The sequence below is a fragment of the Pleurodeles waltl genome, chromosome 3_1, assembly GCF_031143425.1.
Source record: "Pleurodeles waltl isolate 20211129_DDA chromosome 3_1, aPleWal1.hap1.20221129, whole genome shotgun sequence".
Lineage (NCBI taxonomy): Eukaryota > Metazoa > Chordata > Amphibia > Caudata > Salamandridae > Pleurodeles > Pleurodeles waltl.
This window is the reverse complement of record NC_090440.1, coordinates 510,828,884-510,853,496: the sequence shown is the minus strand read 5'-3', so window position 1 is coordinate 510,853,496 and position 24,613 is coordinate 510,828,884. Positions and strand designations below refer to the sequence as shown.

At 46.7% G+C, this 24,613-nt stretch overlaps 1 protein-coding gene across 1 annotated transcript in view; it reads right to left on the bottom strand.

The window, feature by feature from the left end:
• Positions 1 to 24,613, bottom strand: part of ARRDC4 (arrestin domain containing 4) — a 185,193-nt gene that overhangs the window by 51,062 nt on the left and 109,518 nt on the right. Inside the window, exon 5 of the mRNA XM_069222765.1 lies at positions 23,637 to 23,893. Coding sequence (XP_069078866.1) covers positions 23,637 to 23,893 — 257 coding nt within the window. The remainder of the gene's footprint in view (positions 1 to 23,636; positions 23,894 to 24,613) is intronic.

Sequence of the window (24,613 nt, the reverse complement as noted above, 5' to 3'; positions counted from 1 at the left end):
AAGTGAGGAAAAAAATCATGGAGCCCTAAGCACAAACTAAAGGAACTAGCCAAACAAGTACTTGCAATGCAAAAGGTCTCACATTTTCTCCAGTTAGAGCTACTGGCATTGTAAATTCCTAACTGGACTTTTCTTGTCACATAAATTGAAAATAAAAAGTAAAACATTAGTTGACATAAGTGAGCAGATTCAAAGCACCATGGCCGCCATGAGCGCGAAGGAGAGACACATAAGAAAAAAGAAGTTCGCTCACAGTCAAACATATCGGCAAACGTATTGTGCAATTGTCAGTCTGCAAGTCTTGCTCCTTCCACCTAAAATATAGACTTATAAACTGTTGAGAGATATGGGCTCCTAAAATCTGGTATCTCTCTGTGAGTGAAAGTCAATTTCCAGCATTAGTCATCTACTGTCTGTGACTCTGAATTTGGAGTCCAGGTAGGCACAGCAACTAGTATCATACTGGACTATGCCCAGTGCCCCGTTAGTCAGTGGCCAACTAAGCTCAGTAGTCCCATTACTGGGACATTGGAGCTCTGATTTGGCACCATAAAGCCATTATTATTTAGCAGATTGTATTGTATTGTAAAGGTATTTATATAGCGCTTACTACCCCTGGTGAGGCACTGAAACGCTTTTCAGCGAGTAGCACGCTACTCCGGAACCCAAGAGGAATTGGTGGTGGATTGGTATAGGGAAATATGAGTGCAGTTTTAGCATTTTGATAAGCTAATTTGAGCAGAGGATATGTGAGTTAATTAGTTGGATTGACTAGAGTAATGTGGGATAGAGGAGGGAGGAATCCAGAAGTGTTAATTGGGAGTTTGTAGTAATAGGATGAGGCTTGGGATGAGTTAAAGAGAGATGGAGGAGGGAAGAGTATGTGGAAAGGATTAGGGAGATCATAGTAGCAGGAAGGGTTTTGGATGAATCAAGGTGAGATAAATGAGGGAGAATTTAGTAGGGTTGTTTGGGAGATCATGGTAGTAAAGTGAGGTTTGGGTGAGCTAGATGTGCAAGAGGAGGGAAGAGCTTAGGCAGGGTTATTTTGGAGATGAAAGTAGTAGACTGGGTTTGGGATGAGTCAGATTGGGGATGGAGGATAGATTGATAAAGACATGACATATGGTGATGGGTAGGCACAGTAAAGCCTACAAGAGAATACATTTATGTTATGTTTATTCATAATTATATATATAATATATATATTCATACATACACTTTTTTAATCATTATTTTATTTTTCTTTAATTTATTTATTGTTTTTTTTAAACTTTAATTTACTTATTTACATTGAGTTTTATTTATAGATTTTATTTTTATTTATTCACACACACACATATATATTCACATACATACACATTTAATCGTGCGTAAATATACATTTTTTAAACAAGTTTGAGTATGTGTATAATTTATTATAATGAGATAGTAGCGATACATATTTCCTAAAGCACTATACGTATCTAGAATATACACATTAAGATTACAAATATTTATCAACACAGGCATACGCATTCCATTGCTGTTTGAAATGGTGGTTATGAAGGAAAGAACCAACTATTGAGTAGTCTTCTGAAGACAAGCTAGTTATCTGTGGATCTTATATTTGGGGGTAATGAATACCATAGTTTGGCTGCTTGAACAGCGAAGGATGTACCACCTATAGACTTTTTCTTGTATGGTGGTGTTCTAAGGGGTGGAAGTTTCTTTTTTGAATGTATTTGGGTATTCTGTTTCTGATAAAAGAGGTCCTGTTCCATGTATAGCTTTGTGGGTGATACAAAGCAGCATGAAGGTGGATCTTCTGGCAACAGGTAACCAGTGTAGTGCTATCAAGGGAGGGGAGATGCAGGCTTGTGGCTTTACATGTAATAGTAGCCTGGCAGCAGAGTTTTGAATACGTTGTAATTTTTTCATAATAGATAGAGATCATCCATGGTAGAGGCCACTGGCATAATCCAGTTTGGATAGTACAAGAGAGATAGTAGCCTGCATCAATCCGAGGTGGGGGAAGATGCGTCAGAGTCTTCAAGGTGATGAAGTTTGTCTGTGCTAATTTGTCCACTTGTGCATTCATAGTTAACTTGGAGTCCATGGTAATTCCGAGGTTTTTAACTTTCTTGGATAATTGAGGAGGTGGTCAGAGACAGTCAGGCAAAGTGCACGGTGGGTCATAACTTTTCCAGTCATCACATGAGTATTTCTGCTATGGAGGCATTTAGTTTGAGATGGCTCCAAGCCATCCACTGATCAACAGCTCTAATGCAACTGAAGATTTGTGAGTTTTCAATGTCTTTGGGGTAGTCTAATTTAAGTAGTATTTGTGTGTCATCTGCATAGATGTAGCCTGCAAGTTGAAAATCATTGATCAGTTCTGGTAATTATATCACGTAGATGTTGAAAAGCAAAGGTGAGATGATTGATCCTTGGGGGACCCCTGCTTTTGTGAGACAGGGTTTGGATGAGAAGGGGGGAGAATAGATAATATTAGTTCTGTTTTGAAGGTATGATGTAACCCAGTTGAGAGCAGTCCCTTCTATGCCGGCTTCGTGGAGTCTTGAATTAGGGTGTCATGGTCAACCGTATCACAGGCAGCCAAGAAGTCCAAGAGAAGTAGTGCAGCAACTCCATTGTGGTCGACTGTGTTTTTAAAATCATCCCAGATTCATATGAGTGCCGATTCAGTGCCTCTTCCTGGGTGGACTCCAGTTTGGTAGTCTGAAAGTATGGAATGGTCTTCAATGAATTGTGACAGCTGGGCGAATGCTGCTCTTTCTATCAGTTTGCCCAGGAAAGGACCATTTATGATTGGTCTGTAGTTGTTGGGGTCCTGTGGGTCTAAGTTTGTTTTCTTTAACCCCTTCCCCGCCACGGACGTAATGGTTACGTCCATGGCAGCGCCCGTGTGGCGCCATGGACGTAACCATTACGTCCTGAATGCTTCCCTCGGGAGAAGCGCTAGCGCTCCTCCCGAGGGACGCCCCCCCACCCCCCCAGGTCAGGGCTGACCGGGGAATCCCTTCCCCTTCCACCCCTGACCCCCCCCACCCCCCCCCTGTGACGTCAGCGCGCGAGCGCGCGCTGATTTGTCACAGGGGCCTCCCTAGTCGCGCTGGAAGCTCTGCTTCCAGCGCGATTGAAAAAGAAATGCAAAAGCATTTCTTTTTCAATCACTTGGGAGGCCCGGAGGGGCTTCAAAGGGAAGGAAAAGTATTTCCTTCCCTTTGAAGTCCCTCAGAGGGTTTCAAAAGCCGGATTGCTTGCAATCCGGCTTTTGAAACCCCACTAGACACCAGGGATTTTTTTTTTTTTCTTTGAAATTGACTAAAGGGAGCGACCCCTTGGGCAAGGGTCGCTCCCAGGGGGGGCATTTTTTTGAAAAGGCCTTTTCTGCCCCCCCTGGGGGCAGAAACCTCTAGGCACCAGGGACCATTTTTTTTTTTTTTTTTTTTTTTGGTTCATTTTTTTTTATTGAGGTGGGGAGCGACCCCTTAGGCAAGGGTCGCTCCCCTTGGGGGAAAATTATATTTTGGCCATTTCTGCCCCCCTTGGGGGCAGATTGGCCTATTTTGATGAGGCCAATCTGCCCCCAAGGGTGGTAGAAACCACTAGACACCAGGGTTTTTTTTATTTTTATTATTGTTATTGACAAAAGGGAGCGACCCCTTGGGCAAGGGTCGCTCCCAGAGGGGGGCATATTTTCGGGAAGGCCTTTTCTGCCCCCGCTGGGGGCAGAAACCTCTAGGCACCAGGGACCTTTTTTTTTTTTTTGGTTTCATTTTTTTTTTTTTTGGTGGGGAGCGACCCCTTAGGGGAAAATTATATTTTGGCCATTTCTGCCTCCCTTGGGGGCAGATTGGCCTATTTTGATGAGGCCAATCTGCCCCCAAGGGGGGTAGAAACCACTAGACACCAGGGAGTTTTTTCTTTGCGTGAATTTCACGCAAAGGGAGCGACCCCTTAGGCAAGGGTCGCTCCCTGGGGGGGAGGGCAATTTATTTTAGGCCATTTCTGCCCCCCCTGGGGGCAGATCGGCCTATTATTAGGCCGATCTGCCCCCAGGGGGGGAAGAAACCTCTAGGCGCCAGGGCAATTTTTTTTTTTGTGTTTTTTATTTTTGTTCTTTCTTTTTTTTAGAGATGGGGAGCGACCCATCAGGCAAGGGTCGCTCCCCTGGGGGGCAAATTGTATTTAGACCATTTCTGCCCCCCTGGGGGCAGATTGGCCGATTTTAGGTCAATCTGCCCCCAAGGGGGCAGAAACCACTAGGCACCGGGGATTTGGTTTTTGGCGCCAATGTCACGCAGGGGGAGCGACCCCGTAGGCAAGGGTCGCTCCCGGGGGGCGGGGGGTGGGGGGGCAAATTTATTTTAGGCCATTTCTGCCCCCCCGGGGGACAGATCGGCCTATTATTAGGCCGAACTGCCCCCGGGGGGGGGGGGCAGAACACTCTAGGCGCCAGGGCAATTTTTTTTTTGTGTGTTTTTTTTTTGTTGTTTCTTTTTTTAAAGATGGGGAGCGACCCATCAGGCAAGGGTCGCTCCCCTGGGGGGGCAAATTGTATTTAGACCATTTCTGCCCCCCTGGGGGCAGATTGGCCAATTTTAGGTCAATCTGCCCCCAAGGGGGCAGAAACCACTAGGCACCGGGGATTTGTTTTTTGGCACCAATGTCACGCAGGGGGAGCGACCCCGTAGGCAAGGGTCGCTCCCGGGGGGGGGGTGGGGGTTGGGGGGGCAAATTTATTTTAGGCCATTTCTGCCCCCCCGGGGGACAGATCGGCCTATTATTAGGCCGAACTGCCCCCGGGGGGGGGGCAGAACACTCTAGGCGCCAGGGCAATTTTTTTTTTGTGTGTTTTTTTTTTGTTGTTTCTTTTTTTAGAGATGGGGAGCGACCCATCAGGCAAGGGTCGCTCCCCTGGGGGGGCAAATTGTATTTAGACCATTTCTGCCCCCCTGGGGGCAGATTGGCCAATTTTAGGTCAATCTGCCCCCAAGGGGGCAGAAACCACTAGGCACCGGGGATTTGTTTGTTGGCGCCAATGTCACGCAGGGGGAGCGACCCCGTAGGCAAGGGTCGCTCCCGGGGGGGGGGTGGGGGTTGGGGGGGGCAAATTTATTTTAGGCCATTTCTGCCCCCCCGGGGGACAGATCGGCCTATTATTAGGCCGAACTGCACCCGGGGGGGGGGGGCAGAACACTCTAGGCGCCAGGGCAATTTTATTTTTGTGTGTTTTTTTTTTGTTGTTTCTTTTTTTAGAGATGGGGAGCGACCCATCAGGCAAGGGTCGCTGCCCTGGGGGGGCAAATTGTATTTAGACCATTTCTGCCCCCCTGGGGGCAGATTGGCCAATTTTAGGTCAATCTGCCCCCAAGGGGGCAGAAACCACTAGGCACCGGGGATTTGTTTGTTGGCGCCAATGTCACGCAGGGGGAGCGACCCCGTAGGCAAGGGTCGCTCCCGGGGGGGGGTTGGGGGTTGGGGGGGGCAAATTTATTTTAGGCCATTTCTGCCCCCCCGGGGGACAGATCGGCCTATTATTAGGCCGAACTGCCCCCGGGGGGGGGGGCAGAACACTCTAGGCGCCAGGGCAATTTTATTTTTGTGTGTTTTTATTTTGTTGTTTCTTTTTTTAGAGATGGGGAGCGACCCATCAGGCAAGGGTCGCTCCCCTGGGGGGGCAAATTGTATTTAGACCATTTCTGCCCCCCTGGGGGCAGATTGGCCAATTTTAGGTCAATCTGCCCCCAAGGGGGCAGAAACCACTAGGCACCGGGGATTTGTTTTTTGGCACCAATGTCACGCAGGGGGAGCGACCCCGTAGGCAAGGGTCGCTCCCGGGGGGGGGCGGTGGGGGTTGGGGGGGCAAATTTATTTTAGGCCATTTCTGCCCCCCGGGGGACAGATCGGCCTATTATTAGGCCGAACTGCCCCCGGGGGGGGGGCAGAACACTCTAGGCGCCAGGGCAATTTTTTTTTTGTGTGTTTTTTTTTTGTTGTTTCTTTTTTTAGAGATGGGGAGCGACCCATCAGGCAAGGGTCGCTCCCCTGGGGGGGCAAATTGTATTTAGACCATTTCTGCCCCCCTGGGGGCAGATTGGCCAATTTTAGGTCAATCTGCCCCCAAGGGGGCAGAAACCACTAGGCACCGGGGATTTGTTTGTTGGCGCCAATGTCACGCAGGGGGAGCGACCCCGTAGGCAAGGGTCGCTCCCGGGGGGGGGGGGGTGGGGGTTGGGGGGGCAAATTTATTTTAGGCCATTTCTGCCCCCCCGGGGGACAGATCGGCCTATTATTAGGCCGAACTGCCCCCGGGGGGGGCAGAACACTCTAGGCGCCAGGGCAATTTTATTTTTGTGTGTTTTTTTTTTGTTGTTTCTTTTTTTAGAGATGGGGAGCGACCCATCAGGCAAGGGTCGCTCCCCTGGGGGGGCAAATTGTATTTAGACCATTTCTGCCCCCCTGGGGGCAGATTGGCCAATTTTAGGTCAATCTGCCCCCAAGGGGGCAGAAACCACTAGGCACCGGGGATTTGTTTGTTGGCGCCAATGTCACGCAGGGGGAGCGACCCCGTAGGCAAGGGTCGCTCCCGGGGGGGGGGGGTGGGGGTTGGGGGGGCAAATTTATTTTAGGCCATTTCTGCCCCCCCGGGGGACAGATCGGCCTATTATTAGGCCGAACTGCCCCCGGGGGGGGGCAGAACACTCTAGGCGCCAGGGCAATTTTATTTTTGTGTGTTTTTTTTTTGTTGTTTCTTTTTTTAGAGATGGGGAGCGACCCATCAGGCAAGGGTCGCTCCCCTGGGGGGGCAAATTGTATTTAGACCATTTCTGCCCCCCTGGGGGCAGATTGGCCAATTTTAGGTCAATCTGCCCCCAAGGGGGCAGAAACCACTAGGCACCGGGGATTTGTTTGTTGGCGCCCATGTCACGCAGGGGGAGCGACCCCGTAGGCAAGGGTCGCTCCCGGGGGGGGGGTGGGGGTTGGGGGGGGCAAATTTATTTTAGGCCATTTCTGCCCCCCCGGGGGACAGATCGGCCTATTATTAGGCCGAACTGCCCCCGGGGGGGGGGCAGAAAACTCTAGGCGCCAGGGCAATTTTATTTTTGTGTGTTTTTTTTTTGTTGTTTCTTTTTTTAGAGATGGGGAGCGACCCATCAGGCAAGGCAGATTGGCCAATTTTAGGTCAATCTGCCCCCAAGGGGGCAGAAACCACTAGGCACCGGGGATTTGTTTTTTGGCGCCAATGTGACGCAGGGGGAGCGACCCCGTAGGCAAGGGTCGCTCCGGGGGGGGGGGTGGGTGTTGGGGGGGCAAATTTATTTTAGGCCATTTCTGCCCCCCCGGGGGGCAGATCGGCCTATTATTAGGCCGATCTGCCCCCGGGGGGGGGGGCAGAAACCTCTAGGCGCCAGGGGAATTTTTTTTTTTTTTTTTTTTTTTTTTAGAGATGGGGAGCGACCCATCAGGCAAAAGTCGCTCCCCTGGGGGACAAATTGTATTTAGGCCATTTCTGCCCCCCTTGGGGGCAGATTGGCTGAGTTTAGGTCAACCTGCCCCCAAGGGGGCAGAAACCACTAGGCACCGGGGATTTGTTTTTTTGTGCCAATGTCACGCAGGGGGAGCGACCCCGTAGGCAAGGGTCGCTCCCGGCGGGGGAGGGTGGGGGTTGGGGGGGCAAATTTATTTTAGGGCATTTCTGCCCCCCCCCCTGGGGCCGGCTGAGCTACAGGCCAAACACCACAGGTAGGCACCTTGCAAAAAACACCTCTGTTTTCTGTGAAAAAATATGTTGTGTCCACGTTGTGTTTTGGGCCATTTCCTTTTGTGGGCGCTAGGCCTACCCACAGAAGTGATGTACCATTTTTATCGAGAGACTTAGGGGAACGCTGGGTGGAAGGAAATTTGTGGCTCCTCTCAGATTCCAGAACTTTCTGTCACCGAAATGAGAGGAAAAAGTGTTTTTTGGGCCAAATTTTGATGTTTGCAAAGGATTCTGGGTAACATAACCTGGTCAGAGCCCCGCAAGTCACCCCATCTTGGATTCCCCTGGGTTTCTAGTTTTCAAAAATGCACTGGTTTGCTAGGTTTCCTCAGGTGTCGGCTGAGCTACAGGGCAAAATCCACAGGTAGGCACTGCTTTTTATAAAAAAATGTGATGTGTCCACGTTGTGTTTTGGGCCCTTTCCTTTCGTGGGCGCTAGTCCTACCCACACAAGTGATGTATCATTTTTATCGGGAGACTTGGGGGAACGCTGGGTAGAAGGAAATTTGTGGCTCCTCTCAGATTCCAGAACTTTCTGCCACAGAAATGTGAGTAACATGTGTATTTTTAGCCAAATTTTGAGGTTTGCAAAGGATTCTGGGTAACAGAACCTGGTCCGAGCCCCGCAAGTCACCCCTCCTTGGATTCCCCTAGGTCTCTTGTTTTCAGAAATGCACAGGTTTGGTAGGTTTCCCTAGGTGCCGGCTGAGCTAGAGGCCAAAATCTACAGGTAGGCACTTCGCAAAAAACACCTCTGTTTTTTTCCAAAATTTAGGATGTGTCCACGTTGCGCTTTGGGGTGTTTCCTGTCGCCGGCGCTAGGCCTACCCACGCAAGTGAGGTATCATTTTTATCGGGAGACTTGGGGGAACGCTGGGTGGAAGGAAATTTGTAGCTTCTCTCAGATTCCAGAACTTTCTGCCACAGAAATGTGAGGGACATGTGTTTTTTTAGCCACATTTTGAGGTTTGCAAAGGATTCTGGGTAACAGAACCTGGTCAGAGCCCCGCAAGTCACCCCTCCTTGGATTCCCCTAGGTCTCTAGTTTTCAGAAATGCACAGGTTTGGTAGGTTTCCCTAGGTGCCGGCTGAGCTAGAGGCCAAAATCTACAGGTAGGCACTTCGCAAAAAACACCTCTGTTTTTTTCCAAAATTTAGGATGTGTCCACGTTGCGCTTTGGGGTGTTTCCTGTCGCCGGCGCTAGGCCTACCCACGCAAGTGAGGTATCATTTTTATCGGGAGACTTGAGGGAACGCTGGGTGGAAGGAAATTTGTAGCTCCTCTCAGATTCCAGAACTTTCTGCCACAGAAATGTGAGTAACATGTGTATTTTTAGCCAAATTTTGAGGTTTGCAAAGGATTCTGGGTAACAGAACCTGGTCCGAGCCCCGCAAGTCACCCCTCCTTGGATTCCCCTAGGTCTCTAGTTTTCAGAAATGCACAGGTTTGGTAGCTTTCCCTAGGTGCCGGCTGAGCTAGAGGCCAAAATCTACAGGTAGGCACTTCGCAAAAAACACCTCTGTTTTTTTCCAAAATTTAGGATGTGTCCACGTTGCGCTTTGGGGTGTTTCCTGTCGCCGGCGCTAGGCCTACCCACGCAAGTGAGGTATCATTTTTATCGGGAGACTTGGGGGAACGCTGGGTGGAAGGAAATTTGTAGCTTCTCTCAGATTCCAGAACTTTCTGCCACAGAAATGTGAGGGACATGTGTTTTTTTAGCCACATTTTGAGGTTTGCAAAGGATTCTGGGTAACAGAACCTGGTCCGAGCCCCGCAAGTCACCCCTCCTTGGATTCCCCTAGGTCTCTAGTTTTCAGAAATGCACAGGTTTGGTAGGTTTCCCTAGGTGCCGGCTGAGCTAGAGGCCAAAATCTACAGGTAGGCACTTCGCAAAAAACACCTCTGTTTTTTTCCAAAATTTAGGATGTGTCCACGTTGCGCTTTGGGGTGTTTCCTGTCGCCGGCGCTAGGCCTACCCACGCAAGTGAGGTATCATTTTTATCGGGAGACTTGGGGGAACGCTGGGTGGAAGGAAATTTGTAGCTTCTCTCAGATTCCAGAACTTTCTGCCACAGAAATGTGAGTAACATGTGTATTTTTAGCCAAATTTTGAGGTTTGCAAAGGATTCTGGGTAACAGAACCTGGTCCGAGCCCCGCAAGTCACCCCTCCTTGGATTCCCCTAGGTCTCTAGTTTTCAGAAATGCACAGGTTTGGTAGGTTTCCCTAGGTGCCGGCTGAGCTAGAGGCCAAAATCTACAGGTAGGCACTTCGCAAAAAACACCTCTGTTTTTTTCCAAAATTTAGGATGTGTCCACGTTGCGCTTTGGGGTGTTTCCTGTCGCCGGCGCTAGGCCTACCCACGCAAGTGAGGTATCATTTCTATCGGGAGACTTGGGGGAACGCTGGGTGGAAGGAAATTTGTAGCTTCTCTCAGATTCCAGAACTTTCTGCCACAGAAATGTGAGTAACATGTGTATTTTTAGCCAAATTTTGAGGTTTGCAAAGGATTCTGGGTAACAGAACCTGGTCCGAGCCCCGCAAGTCACCCCTCCTTGGATTCCCCTAGGTCTCTAGTTTTCAGAAATGCACAGGTTTGGTAGGTTTCCCTAGGTGCCGGCTGAGCTAGAGGCCAAAATCTACAGGTAGGCACTTTGCAAAAAACACCTCTGTTTTTTTCCAAAATTTAGGATGTGTCCACGTTGCGCTTTGGGGTGTTTCCTGTCGCCGGCGCTAGGCCTACCCACGCAAGTGAGGTATCATTTTTATCGGGAGACTTGGGGGAACGCTGGGTGGAAGGAAATTTGTAGCTTCTCTCAGATTCCAGAACTTTCTGCCACAGAAATGTGAGGGACATGTGTTTTTTTAGCCACATTTTGAGGTTTGCCAAGGATTCTGGGTAACAGAACCTGGTCCGAGCCCCGCAAGTCACCCCTCCTTGGATTCCCCTAGGTCTCTAGTTTTCAGAAATGCACAGGTTTGGTAGGTTTCCCTAGGTGCCGGCTGAGCTAGAGGCCAAAATCTACAGGTAGGCACTTCGCAAAAAACACCTCTGTTTTTTTCCAAAATTTAGGATGTGTCCACGTTGCGCTTTGGGGTGTTTCCTGTCGCCGGCGCTAGGCCTACCCACGCAAGTGAGGTATCATTTTTATCGGGAGACTTGGGGGAACGCTGGGTGGAAGGAAATTTGTAGCTCCTCTCAGATTCCAGAACTTTCTGCCACAGAAATGTGAGGGACATGTGTTTTTTTAGCCAAATTTTGAGGTTTGCAAAGGATTCTGGGTAACAGAACCTGGTCCGAGCCCCGCAAGTCACCCCTCCTTGGATTCCCCTAGGTCTCTAGTTTTCAGAAATGCATAGGTTTGGTAGGTTTCCCTAGGTGGCGGCTGAGCTAGAGGCCAAAATCTACAGGTAGTCACTTTGCTAAAAACAGCTCTGTTTTCTGTGATATGTCCACGTTGTGTTTTGGGGCATATCCTGTCGCGGGCGCTAGGCCTACCCACACAAGTGAGGTATCATTTTTATCGGGAGACGTGGGGGAACGCTGGGTGGAAGGAAATTTGTGGCTCCTCTCAGATTCCAGAACTTTCTGCCACAGAAATTTGAGGAACATGTGTTTTTTTAGCCAAATTTTGAGGTTTGCAAAGGATTCTGGGTAACAGAACCTGGTCCGAGCCCCGCAAGTCACCCCTCCTTGGATCCCCCTAGGTCTCTAGTTTTCAGAAATGCACAGGTTTGGTAGGTTTCCCTAGGTGGCGGCTGAGCTAGAGGCCAAAATCTACAGGTAGTCACTTTGCTAAAAACAGCTCTGTTTTCTGTGATATGTCCACGTTGTGTTTTGGGGCATATCCTGTCGCGGGCGCTAGGCCTACCCACACAAGTGAGGTATCATTTTTATCGGGAGACGTGGGGGAACGCTAGGTGGAAGGAAATTTGTGGCTCCTCTCAGATTCCAGAACTTTCTGCCACAGAAATGTGAGGAACATGTTTTTTTTTAGCCAAATTTTGAGGTTTGCAAAGGATTCTGGGTAACCGAACCTGGTCCGAGCCACACAAGTCACCCCTCCTTGGATTCCCCTAGGTCTCTAGTTTTCAGAAATGCACAGGTTTGGTAGGTTTCCCTAGGTGGCGGCTGAGCTAGAGGCCAAAATCTACAGGTAGTCACTTTGCTAAAAACAGCTCTGTTTTCTGTGATGTGTCCAGGTTGTGTTTTGGGGCATATCCTGTCGCGGGCGCTAGGCCTACCCACACAAGTGAGGTATCATTTTTATCGGGAGACGTGGGGGAATGCTGGGTGGAAGGAAATTTGTCGCTCCTCTCAGATTCCAGAACTTTCTGCCACAGAAATGTGAGGAACATGTGTTTTTTTAGCCAAATTTTGAGGTTTGCAAAGGATTCTGGGTAACAGAACCTGGTCCGAGCCACACAAGTCACCCCTCCTTGGATTCCCCTAGGTCTCTAGTTTTCAGAAATGCATAGGTTTGGTAGGTTTCCCTAGGTGGCGGCTGAGCTAGAGGCCAAAATCTACAGGTAGTCACTTTGCTAAAAACAGCTCTGTTTTCTGTGATATGTCCACGTTGTGTTTTGGGGCATATCCTGTCGCGGGCGCTAGGCCTACCCACACAAGTGAGGTATCATTTTTATCGGGAGACGTGGGGGAACGCTGGGTGGAAGGAAATTTGTGGCTCCTCTCAGATTCCAGAACTTTCTGCCACAGAAATTTGAGGAACATGTGTTTTTTTAGCCAAATTTTGAGGTTTGCAAAGGATTCTGGGTAACAGAACCTGGTCCGAGCCCCGCAAGTCACCCCTCCTTGGATCCCCCTACGTCTCTAGTTTTCAGAAATGCACAGGTTTGGTAGGTTTCCCTAGGTGGCGGCTGAGCTAGAGGCCAAAATCTACAGGTAGTCACTTTGCTAAAAACAGCTCTGTTTTCTGTGATGTGTCCAGGTTGTGTTTTGGGGCATATCCTGTCGCGGGCGCTAGGCCTACCCAAACAAGTGAGGTATCATTTTTATCGGGAGACTTGGGGGAACATAGAATAGCAAAACAAGTGTTATTGCCCCTTGTCTTTCTCTACATTTATTCCTTCCAAATATAGGGGTGTGTGTAAAAAAGACATCTATTTGAGAAATTCCATGTAATTCACGTGCTACTATGGTCACCCCGGAATTCAGAGATGTGCAAATAACCACTGCTCCTCAACACCTTATCTTGTGCCCTTTTTGGAAATGCAAAGGTTTTCTTGATAGCTATTTTTTACTCCTTATATTTCAGCAAATGAATTACTGTATACCCGGTATAGAATGAAAACGCACTGCAGGGTGCAGCTCATTTATTGGCTCTGGGTTCCTCGGGTTCTTGATGAACCTACAAACCCTATATATCCCCGCAACCAGAGGAGTCCAGCAGACGTAACGGTATATTGCTTTCGATAATCTGACATTGCAGGGAAAAGTTACAGAGTAAAAAGTAGAGAAAAATTGATGTTTTTTTCACCTCAATTTCAATATTTTTCTTTTTCAGCTGTTATTTTCTGTAGGGAACCCTTGTAGGATCTACACAAATGACCCCTTGCTGAATTCAGAATTTTGTCTACTTTTCAGAAATGTTTAGGTTTCTGGGATCCAGCATTGGTTTCATGACCATTCCTGTCACTGACTGGAAGGAGGCTGAAAGCACAAAAAATTGCACAAATGGGGTATGCCCCAGTAAAATGCCAAAATTGTGTTGAAAAATTGGGTTTTCGGATTCAAGTCTGCCTGTTCCTGAAAGCTGGGAAGCTGCTGAGTTTAGCACCGCAAACCCTTTGTTGATGCCATTTTTAGGGGAAAAACCACAAGCCTTCTTCTGCAGCCACTTTTTCCAATTTTTTTGAAAAAAACAAAATTTTCCCTGTATTTTGGCCAATTTCTTGGCCTCTTTCAGGGGAACCCACAAAGTCTGGGTACCTCCAGAATCCCTAGGATGTTGGAAAAAAAGGACGCAAATTTGGCTTGGTTAGCTTATGTGGACAAAAAGTTATGCGGGCCTAAGCGCGAACTGCCCCAAATAGGCAAAAAAAGGCCTGGCACAGGAGGGGGAAAAGGCCTGGCAGCGAAGTGGTTAATAATGGAGCTATGTATGTCTTTTTCAGGTCTTCAAGAAAGGTTCCTGTAGTTAAAGAGTTGATGATTCTTTTTACAGATGTGGCAGCAGAAGTAGATAAAAGAATGTTTTTGAAGATGTGTGTGGACGAGGGTCAGAAGGGCAACTGGAAGGCCTGCTTGCTTTGACCAAATCCATAAATTCAAATTGTGATATTTGTTTGAAGGAGTGTAGATGCTGGGTTGGTTTATTCTTAGAGGAGATTTTAGGAAAGGGGTTGGCGCTGATGGTTTCCTTCTGCTTTAAATAGGAGTCCAATGTGCCCGCCTTGGTTGTGTAATGAGTTGCCAGTTTGTGAAATCTTGAGTAGTGGGATGACTTCTTTCCAGGCATTTAGGTTTTTGAAATTCTTTGAGAATTTTATAACATTCTTTGGTTGCAGATTTAGCATTTTGTATTCTGTCTGAGTAGTAGCTTTTTTGTAGTTTTTTATTGATGATTTTTATATTCTGTTAAGTTTGTGTAGCTGCAGTTTGTCTTGAATGTTGTTTGTTTTAAGCCAGGTCCGCTGCAACCTTCTGATTTGTTGTCTTATTTTTTTTAAGTTCTGTGTTTCGCCAAGGTGTTGGTTTTCTTTTGTCCTGTTTAGTTTTTCTGTGTGGTATTAGGATAGCAAAAGCTTCCTGTAACCACTCAAAGTTTTGGAACAGAATTAGTTGTATCTTCATTTGTGTTGGCTGTTAGTTGTGTTTCTAACTCATCAAAATTTAATTTGCTCCATGGTCGATAGGTGCTTGTATGTAAGCAGTTGTGGGGTGTGTTGATTTGTGGTGTTTTATGTCGGAAAATTATCAAATGGTGGTCTGACCATGTGATTGGCATGATGCTATGAAGGGTAACCAATTCAGGCTTAGCAAAAATGACATCTAGGATGTGTCCAGCGGGTGGCATCTGGTGAGGAGGGCTTCACAACCTTGTATGGAAATGTTGTCTGTTTTACTGAGACTTATTGCTTGTTTGAATATTATTGCTAGTCCACCTCCTCTTTTGCCTATACGGTTTTGTGTGATGATATGATAGCCCGGAGGAATGGCTTCACGCAACACCGGCGCCATGTCATCTCCCAACCATGATTCTGTTATGAATAGTAAGTCAGGTTCTGTGTCTGTGAGCAGGTCGTAGATGTGGTGCTTGTTTTTTTGAGAGTGATGAAGTATTTATAAGCTGGAAGTTTAGAAAAAGTGTGTTAATGGTGGTGGTGTTTTGTTTAGGAGAAGGGTGAACAGTATATTTTGAGCTTGTAGCAGGTGTGTTGTTAGTTGTGGATAACTGTGTGAGGGTCACAATAGTCCTGTTTTTCAGTATAGCGTTCCTCTTCCAGCATGCTCAGGAGGCATTTCGTTGGGTCTGTGTTTGTTAGTGGTGGACTTGCTGGCTGAGAGAGACATGAAGAGTGTATATTTTTGTGTAGGTTAGCCTTAATATGTAATAGAAAAGGGGATGCGAAGTTGTTAAGAGTGGCTTATATTGTTTGCGTCTGTTTAGTGTGGAAGGAGTATGGGTTAGGGGTGATGGAGGAGCATGTGGATCACAATATAAGGCTCTAAATTGTGCAATGGATGAGAGATGGGTGAATGAATGTTGCTGTGTTTGAGTGCTTGTGGTAGATGTTTGTGAAGAGTGAGAAAGTAGGGGTAAAGGTAGATCAGGATTTGTATTCTTTGTGTAGTCATGAGGGTGGGAGTGGGTGTGACAGACAGTATAATGAAAGTCTGTGTTTTGATGTGCTGATGTGTGTGGTCTGTAATGTTTTTGTGGAATAGTTAGAGGGGATATTGATGTGGTGGTTTTCTTTGAGGGATTTGCATGGGAGTTAGTGCTGGTGAGTGGTATTAGAGTATTACAGGGGGTGTTGATGTGTTTTGGTGATGAGTGTATGATGTATGTAAGAGGGGATGATGTGTGTCAGGGGAGTTTGTGTTAGTTGTGATGACTGGAAGAGGTAATATGTGTGGTGGAGGGGAGTGTGAGGATTGTATGGTTGTGTGTAATTGGTGAAGAGAGGGGAAGGGTGTTTGTAGATGGTGTGTTGGAACGCTGGGTTTAGGTATTGTCATGATAAAAGGGAGTCTTTGTGGAGCAAATAGAGGATAGTGCTGTTGGTGTGTATGAACAGGGAATGTGTACCTGGATGGCTGAAAGTAATGTATAATATGGTTTTGTGTTGTGTGGGCGATGGCAGGTTGTGTTAGTGGGGATGGACACAGCTGTGTTTGGTGTGATAATGAAGGTGTCTTAATGTTGTAGTTGTGGTGGATATGTGTATACGTACGGCATATGGGTTTTTGTATTGGATGATGAGACGTTGCAATCTGTACGAGGTTAGTTTATGATGCAAGAGTTAGATGTCTTTGCTGTTAATGTGTTTGCAAGTTGATGGATGTGTAGGGAGTAAGGTCCCTTTTGGTAAATGGCAAATTGGGAAGCATTTTTGGCCCTAGGCCCTACCAGTCCTGAACAGGCAACTGCCCTTGTCCTCTCCGGCCTTAGCCATGACGCCCAGGCTGAGATGCCCTAAGCTTAAATAGCTCTAGTGGTCATTAGAAACCTAGACCTAAACAATCAGATCTGTAACCCTAAATCTCACAACCAATGGGAGACCCAACACTATTCACCAATCATACCCCTAATCCTGACAGACAATCACAACCCCCAACCCTAAAACCAGAATCCAATAGGAATTACAACCCTACTACCAATCACAAACCTAACCCAAAAACCAGAATCCAATAGGAATCTCAACCATAATACCAATCACAAACCTAACTCCTAAAACCAGAATTCAATGGGAATCTCAACCCTACTATCAATCACAAACCCAACCCTAAAAATCAAGAGCCAATAGAAATCTCAACCCTATTACCAATCACAAACCCAACCCTAAAAACCAAGAGCCAATAGGAATCTCAACCCTACTACCAATCACAAACCCAAGCCTAAAAACCTAGAGACAATGGGAATCTCAACTCTACTACCAATCACAAATCCAAGCCTAAAAGCCAAGAGGAATCTCAACCCTACTACCAATCACAAACCCAACCCTAAAAACCAAGAGGCAATGGGAATCTCAACTCTACTACTAATCACAAACCCAACCCTAAAAACCAAGAGCCAATAGGAATCTCTACCCTACTACCAATCACAAACCCAACCCTAATCCCTAAGCCAACAGAAAGACTAACACCAACAACCTATCACAACACCATATGCAACAACCAATAGAAACTTATATAAGGGCCAGGTTAACTAAAGCCTCTTCCCTTGTGGGAAGGGAGGAGGGAGCTGCCGCGCTATTGAGATTCTCCTTGTATACAGACAGGCTGAATCCACACTTCCAAGCTAGCAGAGTCTACTTTCCAGGTAAGGGGGAGATTGTAAAAAACACTGAAATACTACTTTTCGTGCACTCAGAAATTTGGCTTTTTCAGGGCAAAACAGGTGATGCAGACAGTTCCTAAACACAATTTAATTTACAGAAGCAGATTAAGCAGTCTCTTAAACACACTCTGGTTAGCCACTGAGGTGTATGTAGCCTTTTTTACTTTAAAAAGGAGGGGAAGCTTTATGCAGTCTTTTGCCACAAACTAGGAGGGAAATTTCAAACAGTCACAGCTAAAAAAACAGCACTTTTAAAAGGCCAAGCTGCCCGAAACAGAGTCTACAGTGAACAGGTCAGCCTGCCAGAAACACAGAGTCTACAGTAAACAGGCACGGGTAGCAGTAGAAAACACTTTAAAACAAATAATAGGATTTCCCAGAAAAGTCTGGGGTTCCTTACCTAGCTCTCCTAGGAATCCTTGATCAGTGGGCTGTATTAGGGCGCAGGGAAAAAGATGGACTCACACATGGAGGTGGCTGTCTTGGGGGTTCCCTCCACAAACGTAACGGCCCAGAGCAGGTGTGGGAGGAAGGCTCAGGTGGCCTGGGACTCAGAGAGCCAATCAGCTAAGCCCAGCCCCTGTGGGAAGGGAGGAGGGTCTGCTGCTCTATTCAGAATCTCTTAGATACAGACAGGCTGAATCCACACTTTCAAGCTACCAGAGTCTACTTTCCAGGTAAGGGAGAGATTGTAAAAAACATATTGGAAAAACATGCAATTATCCATGTAACAGAGTCGGTCCCCAAGGCGGTAACAAAACCACCCCAAGGAGGTACAAATGTAAAGCGTTTACCAATGATAACAAAGGATTTTTGAAAGACAAGCTCACAAAGAAGTGAAAGTGAGGGGTGTGAGGTCGGCGTGGTTAAAGGCCCACAGATATCAAGATCTCGGAAAAGCAGCGCTTGCGCGTGGTTATGCTCAACCTAATAATGGCTCAGCACTTGAGGGGGATGGGGGAATGGGAGGTGCAGGGGTGGGAGGTGGGGGGGAGAAGGGGGTTGAAGGAAAGTTGTGCAGTAGTTAAGGGTTTAAATGGTGTGTTCAGGATACTTGCAAGGATTTTTGGTGTCAGGATTCAGGAGGGGAACCGAGAGGTAGGTCCTACAGGGTAGAAGGTCTTTGCCCGGTTTTGGGACAACTGTGATTACAGCTTTATTCGAGAAGTGGTAAACAGTGCCCAGCTTTTCTGCTTCTTGAAAGGCAGACATCTTTGATCCAGCAGTCAAATTTGCCATGGAATCTGTCATCTCCAGACACTTTTCTACACAGGAGGTTGGAGATGGCCATCGCGAAATTCTATTTAGTGATCTCTTCATCAAGGAGGATTCTGCCGTCAACACAGACTGAATAGGGCAATACTGACAAAAAAAGCTTCAATTAGATCTTGGATCTAAAAAAGATGGTAAAGCACGCCCCAAAGTTCTCTGCAATTTCATGGAGGTCTCTGCGACCCGAGTCATTTTTTATGGCTGTGATGGCTGTTGCGGCTTCCCTCTGTTGCAGCTGAGCAGCTAGTAGTCCGCCTGCTTTCTTGCCATGTTCATAATGGCAGCCTTTCAGTTTGCAGATTGCATATTCTGCTTTTGACATGCACAGTGAATTACGCTTCATTTTGGGTTTTTTCCAAAGGGTGTCCAGTGGTGGCAGAGTGCGTCACAGGATATGCTATGCTTGGGTGTGTGTTTTAAAGTCCCATTCGATATCAAGTTGTTGTTGTGTTCGTTGTTTATTAACCAGTGCTGCGTCTCTCATCAGCTGGCCGTGAAGGGTGGCTTTGGCAGTGCCCCAGCCCCAAATGGTTTGGATCAACATGGCAGAGTCTTCATTATCTGTCAGGTAGGTATTCATATGAGATCGTAGGCTTTTTTCCTTGGGCAATCTGTATCGGGCAATGCTGAATTACTACAGCTTGTGGATAGGGGCCTGCAGGTTCCAGTGCATTGTCGGGGAGATTTGTTGTGAGACCAAAAAGTAATTCAGACGGGACTGTGTGCTGTAGGCAGCTGAGAAAAATAAATATTCTTTTCCGCCGGGTGAAGGACACACGTAACATCAAGTAACCCGGTGTCCTTGTAGCGATTAAGGAGGAGGGTCCTGTCTGTATCATTAACCTTGTACATGGTGCCTGTTTGGTCCAATATAGCATCCATAGCTAGTTTCCAGTCCACAATCAACACAATAATTGGAGGATTATGTTCAGTCATTGGCCTGTGAAGACAGAGCAGAAATGTAAGCCTGGAGCCTGTAGGGGCATAAACTGAGCCCACGCTGATTACTTTAGAGCTAACTCTGAATACTGCGAAGACATAGGGGGTCATTCTGACCCTGGTGGCCGGTGACCGCCAGGGTCACCGACCACAGGAGCACCGCCAACAGGCTGGCGGTGCTCCCGAGGGCATTCTGACCGCGGCGGTTCAGCCGCGGCCAGAAAGGGTAAACCGGCGGTCTCCCGCCGGTTTACCACTGCCCTACAGAATCCTCCATCCGCCGCCATGGGGATTCTGACACCCCCTACCGCCATCCTGTTCCTGGCGGGTCTCCCGCCAGGAACAGGATGGCAGTAGGGGGTGCCGCGGGGCACCTGGGGGCCCCTGCAGTGCCCATGCCAATGGCATGGGCACTGCAGGGGCCCCCGTAAGAGGGCCCCACAAAGTATTTCAGTGTCTGCAATGCAGACACTGAAATACGCGACGGGTGCCACTGCACTCGTCGCACCCCTGCAACTCCGCCGGCTCCATTCGGAGCCGGCATCCTCGTTGCAGGGGCATTTCCGCTGGGCCGGCGGGCGATCTTTTGGAGAGCGCCCGCCGGCCCAGCGGAAATGTAAGAATGGCCGCCGCGGTCTTTTGACCGCGGTGCGGTCATTTGGCGGCGGGACTTTGGCGGGCGGCCTCCGCCGCCCGCCAAAGTCGAAATCAGGCCCATAATGTCCTTCGAGATCCGACCATGACTGAAGGATCATACATTCTTCTTAGACCTCAAGACTGTCTCATGGAGTGGAGGTGTGCAGGCTGTGTCAATAGATCGGCAGCAAAAAATTACCTTCCCCACCCAGCCTCTCTTGAGTTTTTCTGCTTTGTGGAGGAAGGGTGAGTCCCCTGTAGGACAGCGATGTCTGCCTTTTGGGAACAGAGATAGATACGACAATGCCTTCTTGAATTTCACTTAGGTGGTCAGACAATTCACATCGGAGGTTAATGAACTTCAGGGGGTGGGGCATTAGGATGGTGGGTGCAATAGTGTACTGATCTCAATCAGGTGCATGATATGGTGGAGCGGGGAAAAAATGTGGGTAGAGGTGGGTAATCTGTATTTGGTAGGTGCAGGAAGATAATGGGGGGGGGGTGAGTGTGGTTGGGTGTTAATGTCAGGGGGAGATGGGTGGATGGGCCAGGACAACATAAAGGTGGAGAGGCAATTATTAACTGAGGGAGGTCCCACTGGAAAGACAAAGGGCAGAAGGTGTTGGTGAGAGGTCCATGTCAAACTCAGAGGCTTACACAGAGCTAGAGGGGCATAAGAGTACACACTGGGGTCATAACTCTCAATGACAGGTCTAAACTTCTACAGTGGGCCAGAGCTGCCATGGGGTACTGGAGACGATCAGTGAAAGATACGTAGTCACCGGGGAGAGGACACAAGAATGCAAAAAAGGGGGGGGGGTAGTGTACAGAGGGTCAGCCGTAGGTAGGGTCAAGGGAAAGGAGGAAACCAAAACAGGGTAGAAATAGTATTTGGTACACTATGGGAGAATGAGCCTGTAAAATAATAGGCGGAACCATAACAATCAAAACAATAACATAGCACTTATAATGCCTGCTGGGTAGAAAGACACACTTTAGGTCTCCACCACAGTACCGTTAAGATCAAAGTGTGGCACACTATGGAGTAATAAGGAGCAGAGTGCCCAACAAGAGGGAAAGGGAGGAAAGGAGGGAGGCACAATAGAGGGCAAGGGGTGGATGGGAGAAATAAAAAGTGGGCAGACGAGTGGAAAAGATAGATTCCAGCGAGAGGAGGAAGGAAGCAGTAAAGGCTTAACAGGGTAGCAATACTCATCTAGCCAGGATAACGCAGGTTCAGGCAGGGTAAGTCCATGTGCCAGTTTGTTTCAGTTCATTTCAAGGGACATGTCAGACGAGGAGGGCAAACTGTATTTATCTCAATCATCCACATGGGTCAATTCTTCCACAACTTTGATCTCCCTCTCCAATTGCTTCTGGAGTGGTCGGTCGTGTAGCTGCCCTCCCCAGAATAGATAATTCCCATCAGTGGAGGTGCGGCCTGGGCCTTTTGGAAGGGAAGAGCAACATCCATGCTGGGTACACACAGGGCGTCCAGAAAGCGGGCTAAAAGTGCAGGTTCTTGAAAGTCCCCGAGTGTCCATCCATGATGATCCACATGACAAACAGGTCCAGGAAGCCCATTTGCTATCCCACTTGTTTAGTGGTGGAGAGAGAGAAACGTTCACCTTCTGGTCTGGCGTTGGTATCTTGTAAGAAATTCGTTATTATGTAAACCCGACTACCCTGAACGCTGTATGGCCCATGTTTTTGTGCTTCCAGGAGACTTTGTCGGGTGTGGATATGTCGTAGGGCAATATGACAATAGTGCAAAGTATCTCTGGGGATGGTCGGATTTGGATTCTGTGCAGCCACTGGATTTTCAGGGGCAGTGGGTTAAGTTGAGACTAATCATCTTCAGAATAAGTTCCGGTAAGAAGGTCTGTGGGGCTGATGGTTGCAGCTTCTCAGGTGTGCTGTAGAATCAGAAATTATCACTGCAGGAGTGGCCTTTGATATCGATCAATTTCTGTTTGATTAATTTTCATGTAAACATATTGTCTCATGAAGTAAAGCTAAACCCACAATTTGTGAATTATTAGGGTTTTTTTTTATGTCCAAGCAGATAGCAAAGTTTTGATGCCTTATTTCAGGAACAGGCCGATTAGTAGTTGGTCTATGTGACACATAAGGGTAAGCAAATAATTTTTAGCTGTGGAATAGTTTAGGACCAAGTGTACGTGAAAGATTTTTAGTATACATGTTTGGATTTCATAAAAAAAAAAAACTTAACTTATATGCAATTATATAGCTGTAATGTATGAGTGTATGTATGTATCTGGTATTTCTATAGCACAAACCTGGCAAAAAGGCAGCAGAGCAATGTAGAGAGTCAAAGACAAGCATAAAGGCAATAAGTGATAGGAGAGACAGCCAATTTGTGGGCTGTTAATGCAATGTGATACACAGTGAGTCACCATTATAAACTTCGAAATTCTCTTCTCCTCTTTTCTTTGAGACCAAATATGTAAGTGAACTGATCCGCTGCCTTCTGGCAGAGGGAACGTAGACATTAGTTGAAAGCTCAAGGTAAAAAATAAAATGAGGCACAATAAATAGAGGCATACCATGGGTCATATTAAAAAGTGACTTTCCACTAAAGACATCACAAACCACATAATAAAGCAATTATTTGAATTATGGTGTAAATAAGTAGTACAACACACTACAAGAACTGCCACATTTTAATAAACCAAAATAGTTTTCTTCTTAGTGGGGGAGAAGTCTTCGGTTTAGTATTACTTGATAACTGAAGTTCTAGTTTAAGGTGGGGGTTTTACTCATGTGGATTAAAAGAATATGCAATGAAATTTCCATGTTGGCACGTCACTACTGGTGATCCAAAAAACTGGCATTTACTACTGTCTATCCAATGCAAGAAGAAAAAGCAAAACACAGTGGTAGAATTAGGGAAAAAAAATAAGGATAATCTGACTTTGGGTGTTGACCACCAAATAAAAAAAAAAAAGAAGACACAAAAAAGTGAGAGAGACAGTGGAAAGGTGACTTGACCTGCTCTTTTGGTTTGAGGTGCACCAATAACCCTCTCTGCATCTGCCACTCTTCTCTGAAGCAACAGAAGAGTAATGGGGAAAGACTGGTAGTTGAAAACAGAAAGTTATGTAGTGGTGGGGGAGGGGAAGAAAACATTGGTGGGTAAAGGCGTAACTGGTGCAGTCACTGTGTAATCTAAGAAAAAAGGCAGTGACTGGGATATTGTTGCCTCAATGAGCATCCTGCAGTGAAAAGTTCTACAGCTGACAGACAGAAAAGCCTTAAAAGTGTGTCATGGATCTCTTTTCCTGATAGCTGTGTGATATTCTTAAAATCCTGTGACCTAAATATTATGCCTGAGAACATGGCGTAACATTGTGTTAAACCTACGACAGTAAACACATTAAAAAGATGTACTCTTTCATTCAATATATATTTTGTATGGTTTGCACACATGGTATGATTCACAAAGATATTGGCAAGCCAAGCAGTGTACTCACTGCCAAAGTGTACTCCACTCTGATGAGGCCACAGTTTAAGATAGATGGTGTTACTGGAGGAATTTTCAGGGTTTTTCCATTCCAACAGTCGGTACTTCCAGAAGCAATGTGATTTCCGCGCACATTAGCAAGCATTTGTCGAAAGGTCTTGGTTTTTCCATTTGACAGGTACGTCTGTATCTGAAAAATTGCTGCTTTTGGCACAATAAGCCGAGAAGAGCAATTTTCGATTTCTGCATAAATTCGAATTGCTTCCCCTGTGCAAAAAATAGGGTGTTATCAATGTTACTGATTGCGAACAACATTTAAAAATATCTATGAAAATGAAAGATGTAAATAATGCAAGCCTACACAAACAAAATTTGTGATAACAGATGATGGGCTGTGCTTACTGGAAAAATGGATCTCACCCTTTGAATTATCCCTGTTTGTTGCATGGAAACAGCACCATAAACACATAATAGACATAGTGGTGCCAGTGTACATGTGTTGTTAGATCTAATTTTACATATGTATAGCGGATAGCTTACATTGTGTAATCACCTCACCTACTTTTCTTTGGCCTTTGGGTTTGTAAATATGTCACAGCTCCATTAATAGACGCAACACCATTTGTTAGACTGTTGGAAACATATAATTGATATATTCCATATATGTAACATTGTGTTCACAGCCTTGAGAAAGTCATTACTGACGAAACACGTGTCGGCTGTCGATGTTTGTGAATACAAGAACTGTCTTGGCTTGATGACATCTTTCTCAGCAACCTACTTGCTGGGGACACGTTTGGTTGATCGTTTATCTGACTTATCATGGAGGATTAAAAGACACCAGTATGAAACTGTGATGTGCCGTGGTTTTTTTCTTACACCTTCATGACTTCCTTTCACAATCTCATTTTAGACTGGCAACACATTAACGCTTGACCATCTCACTTCTCTTTTTCAGTGCAGACCTCAGCCCGTTACCAGACATTA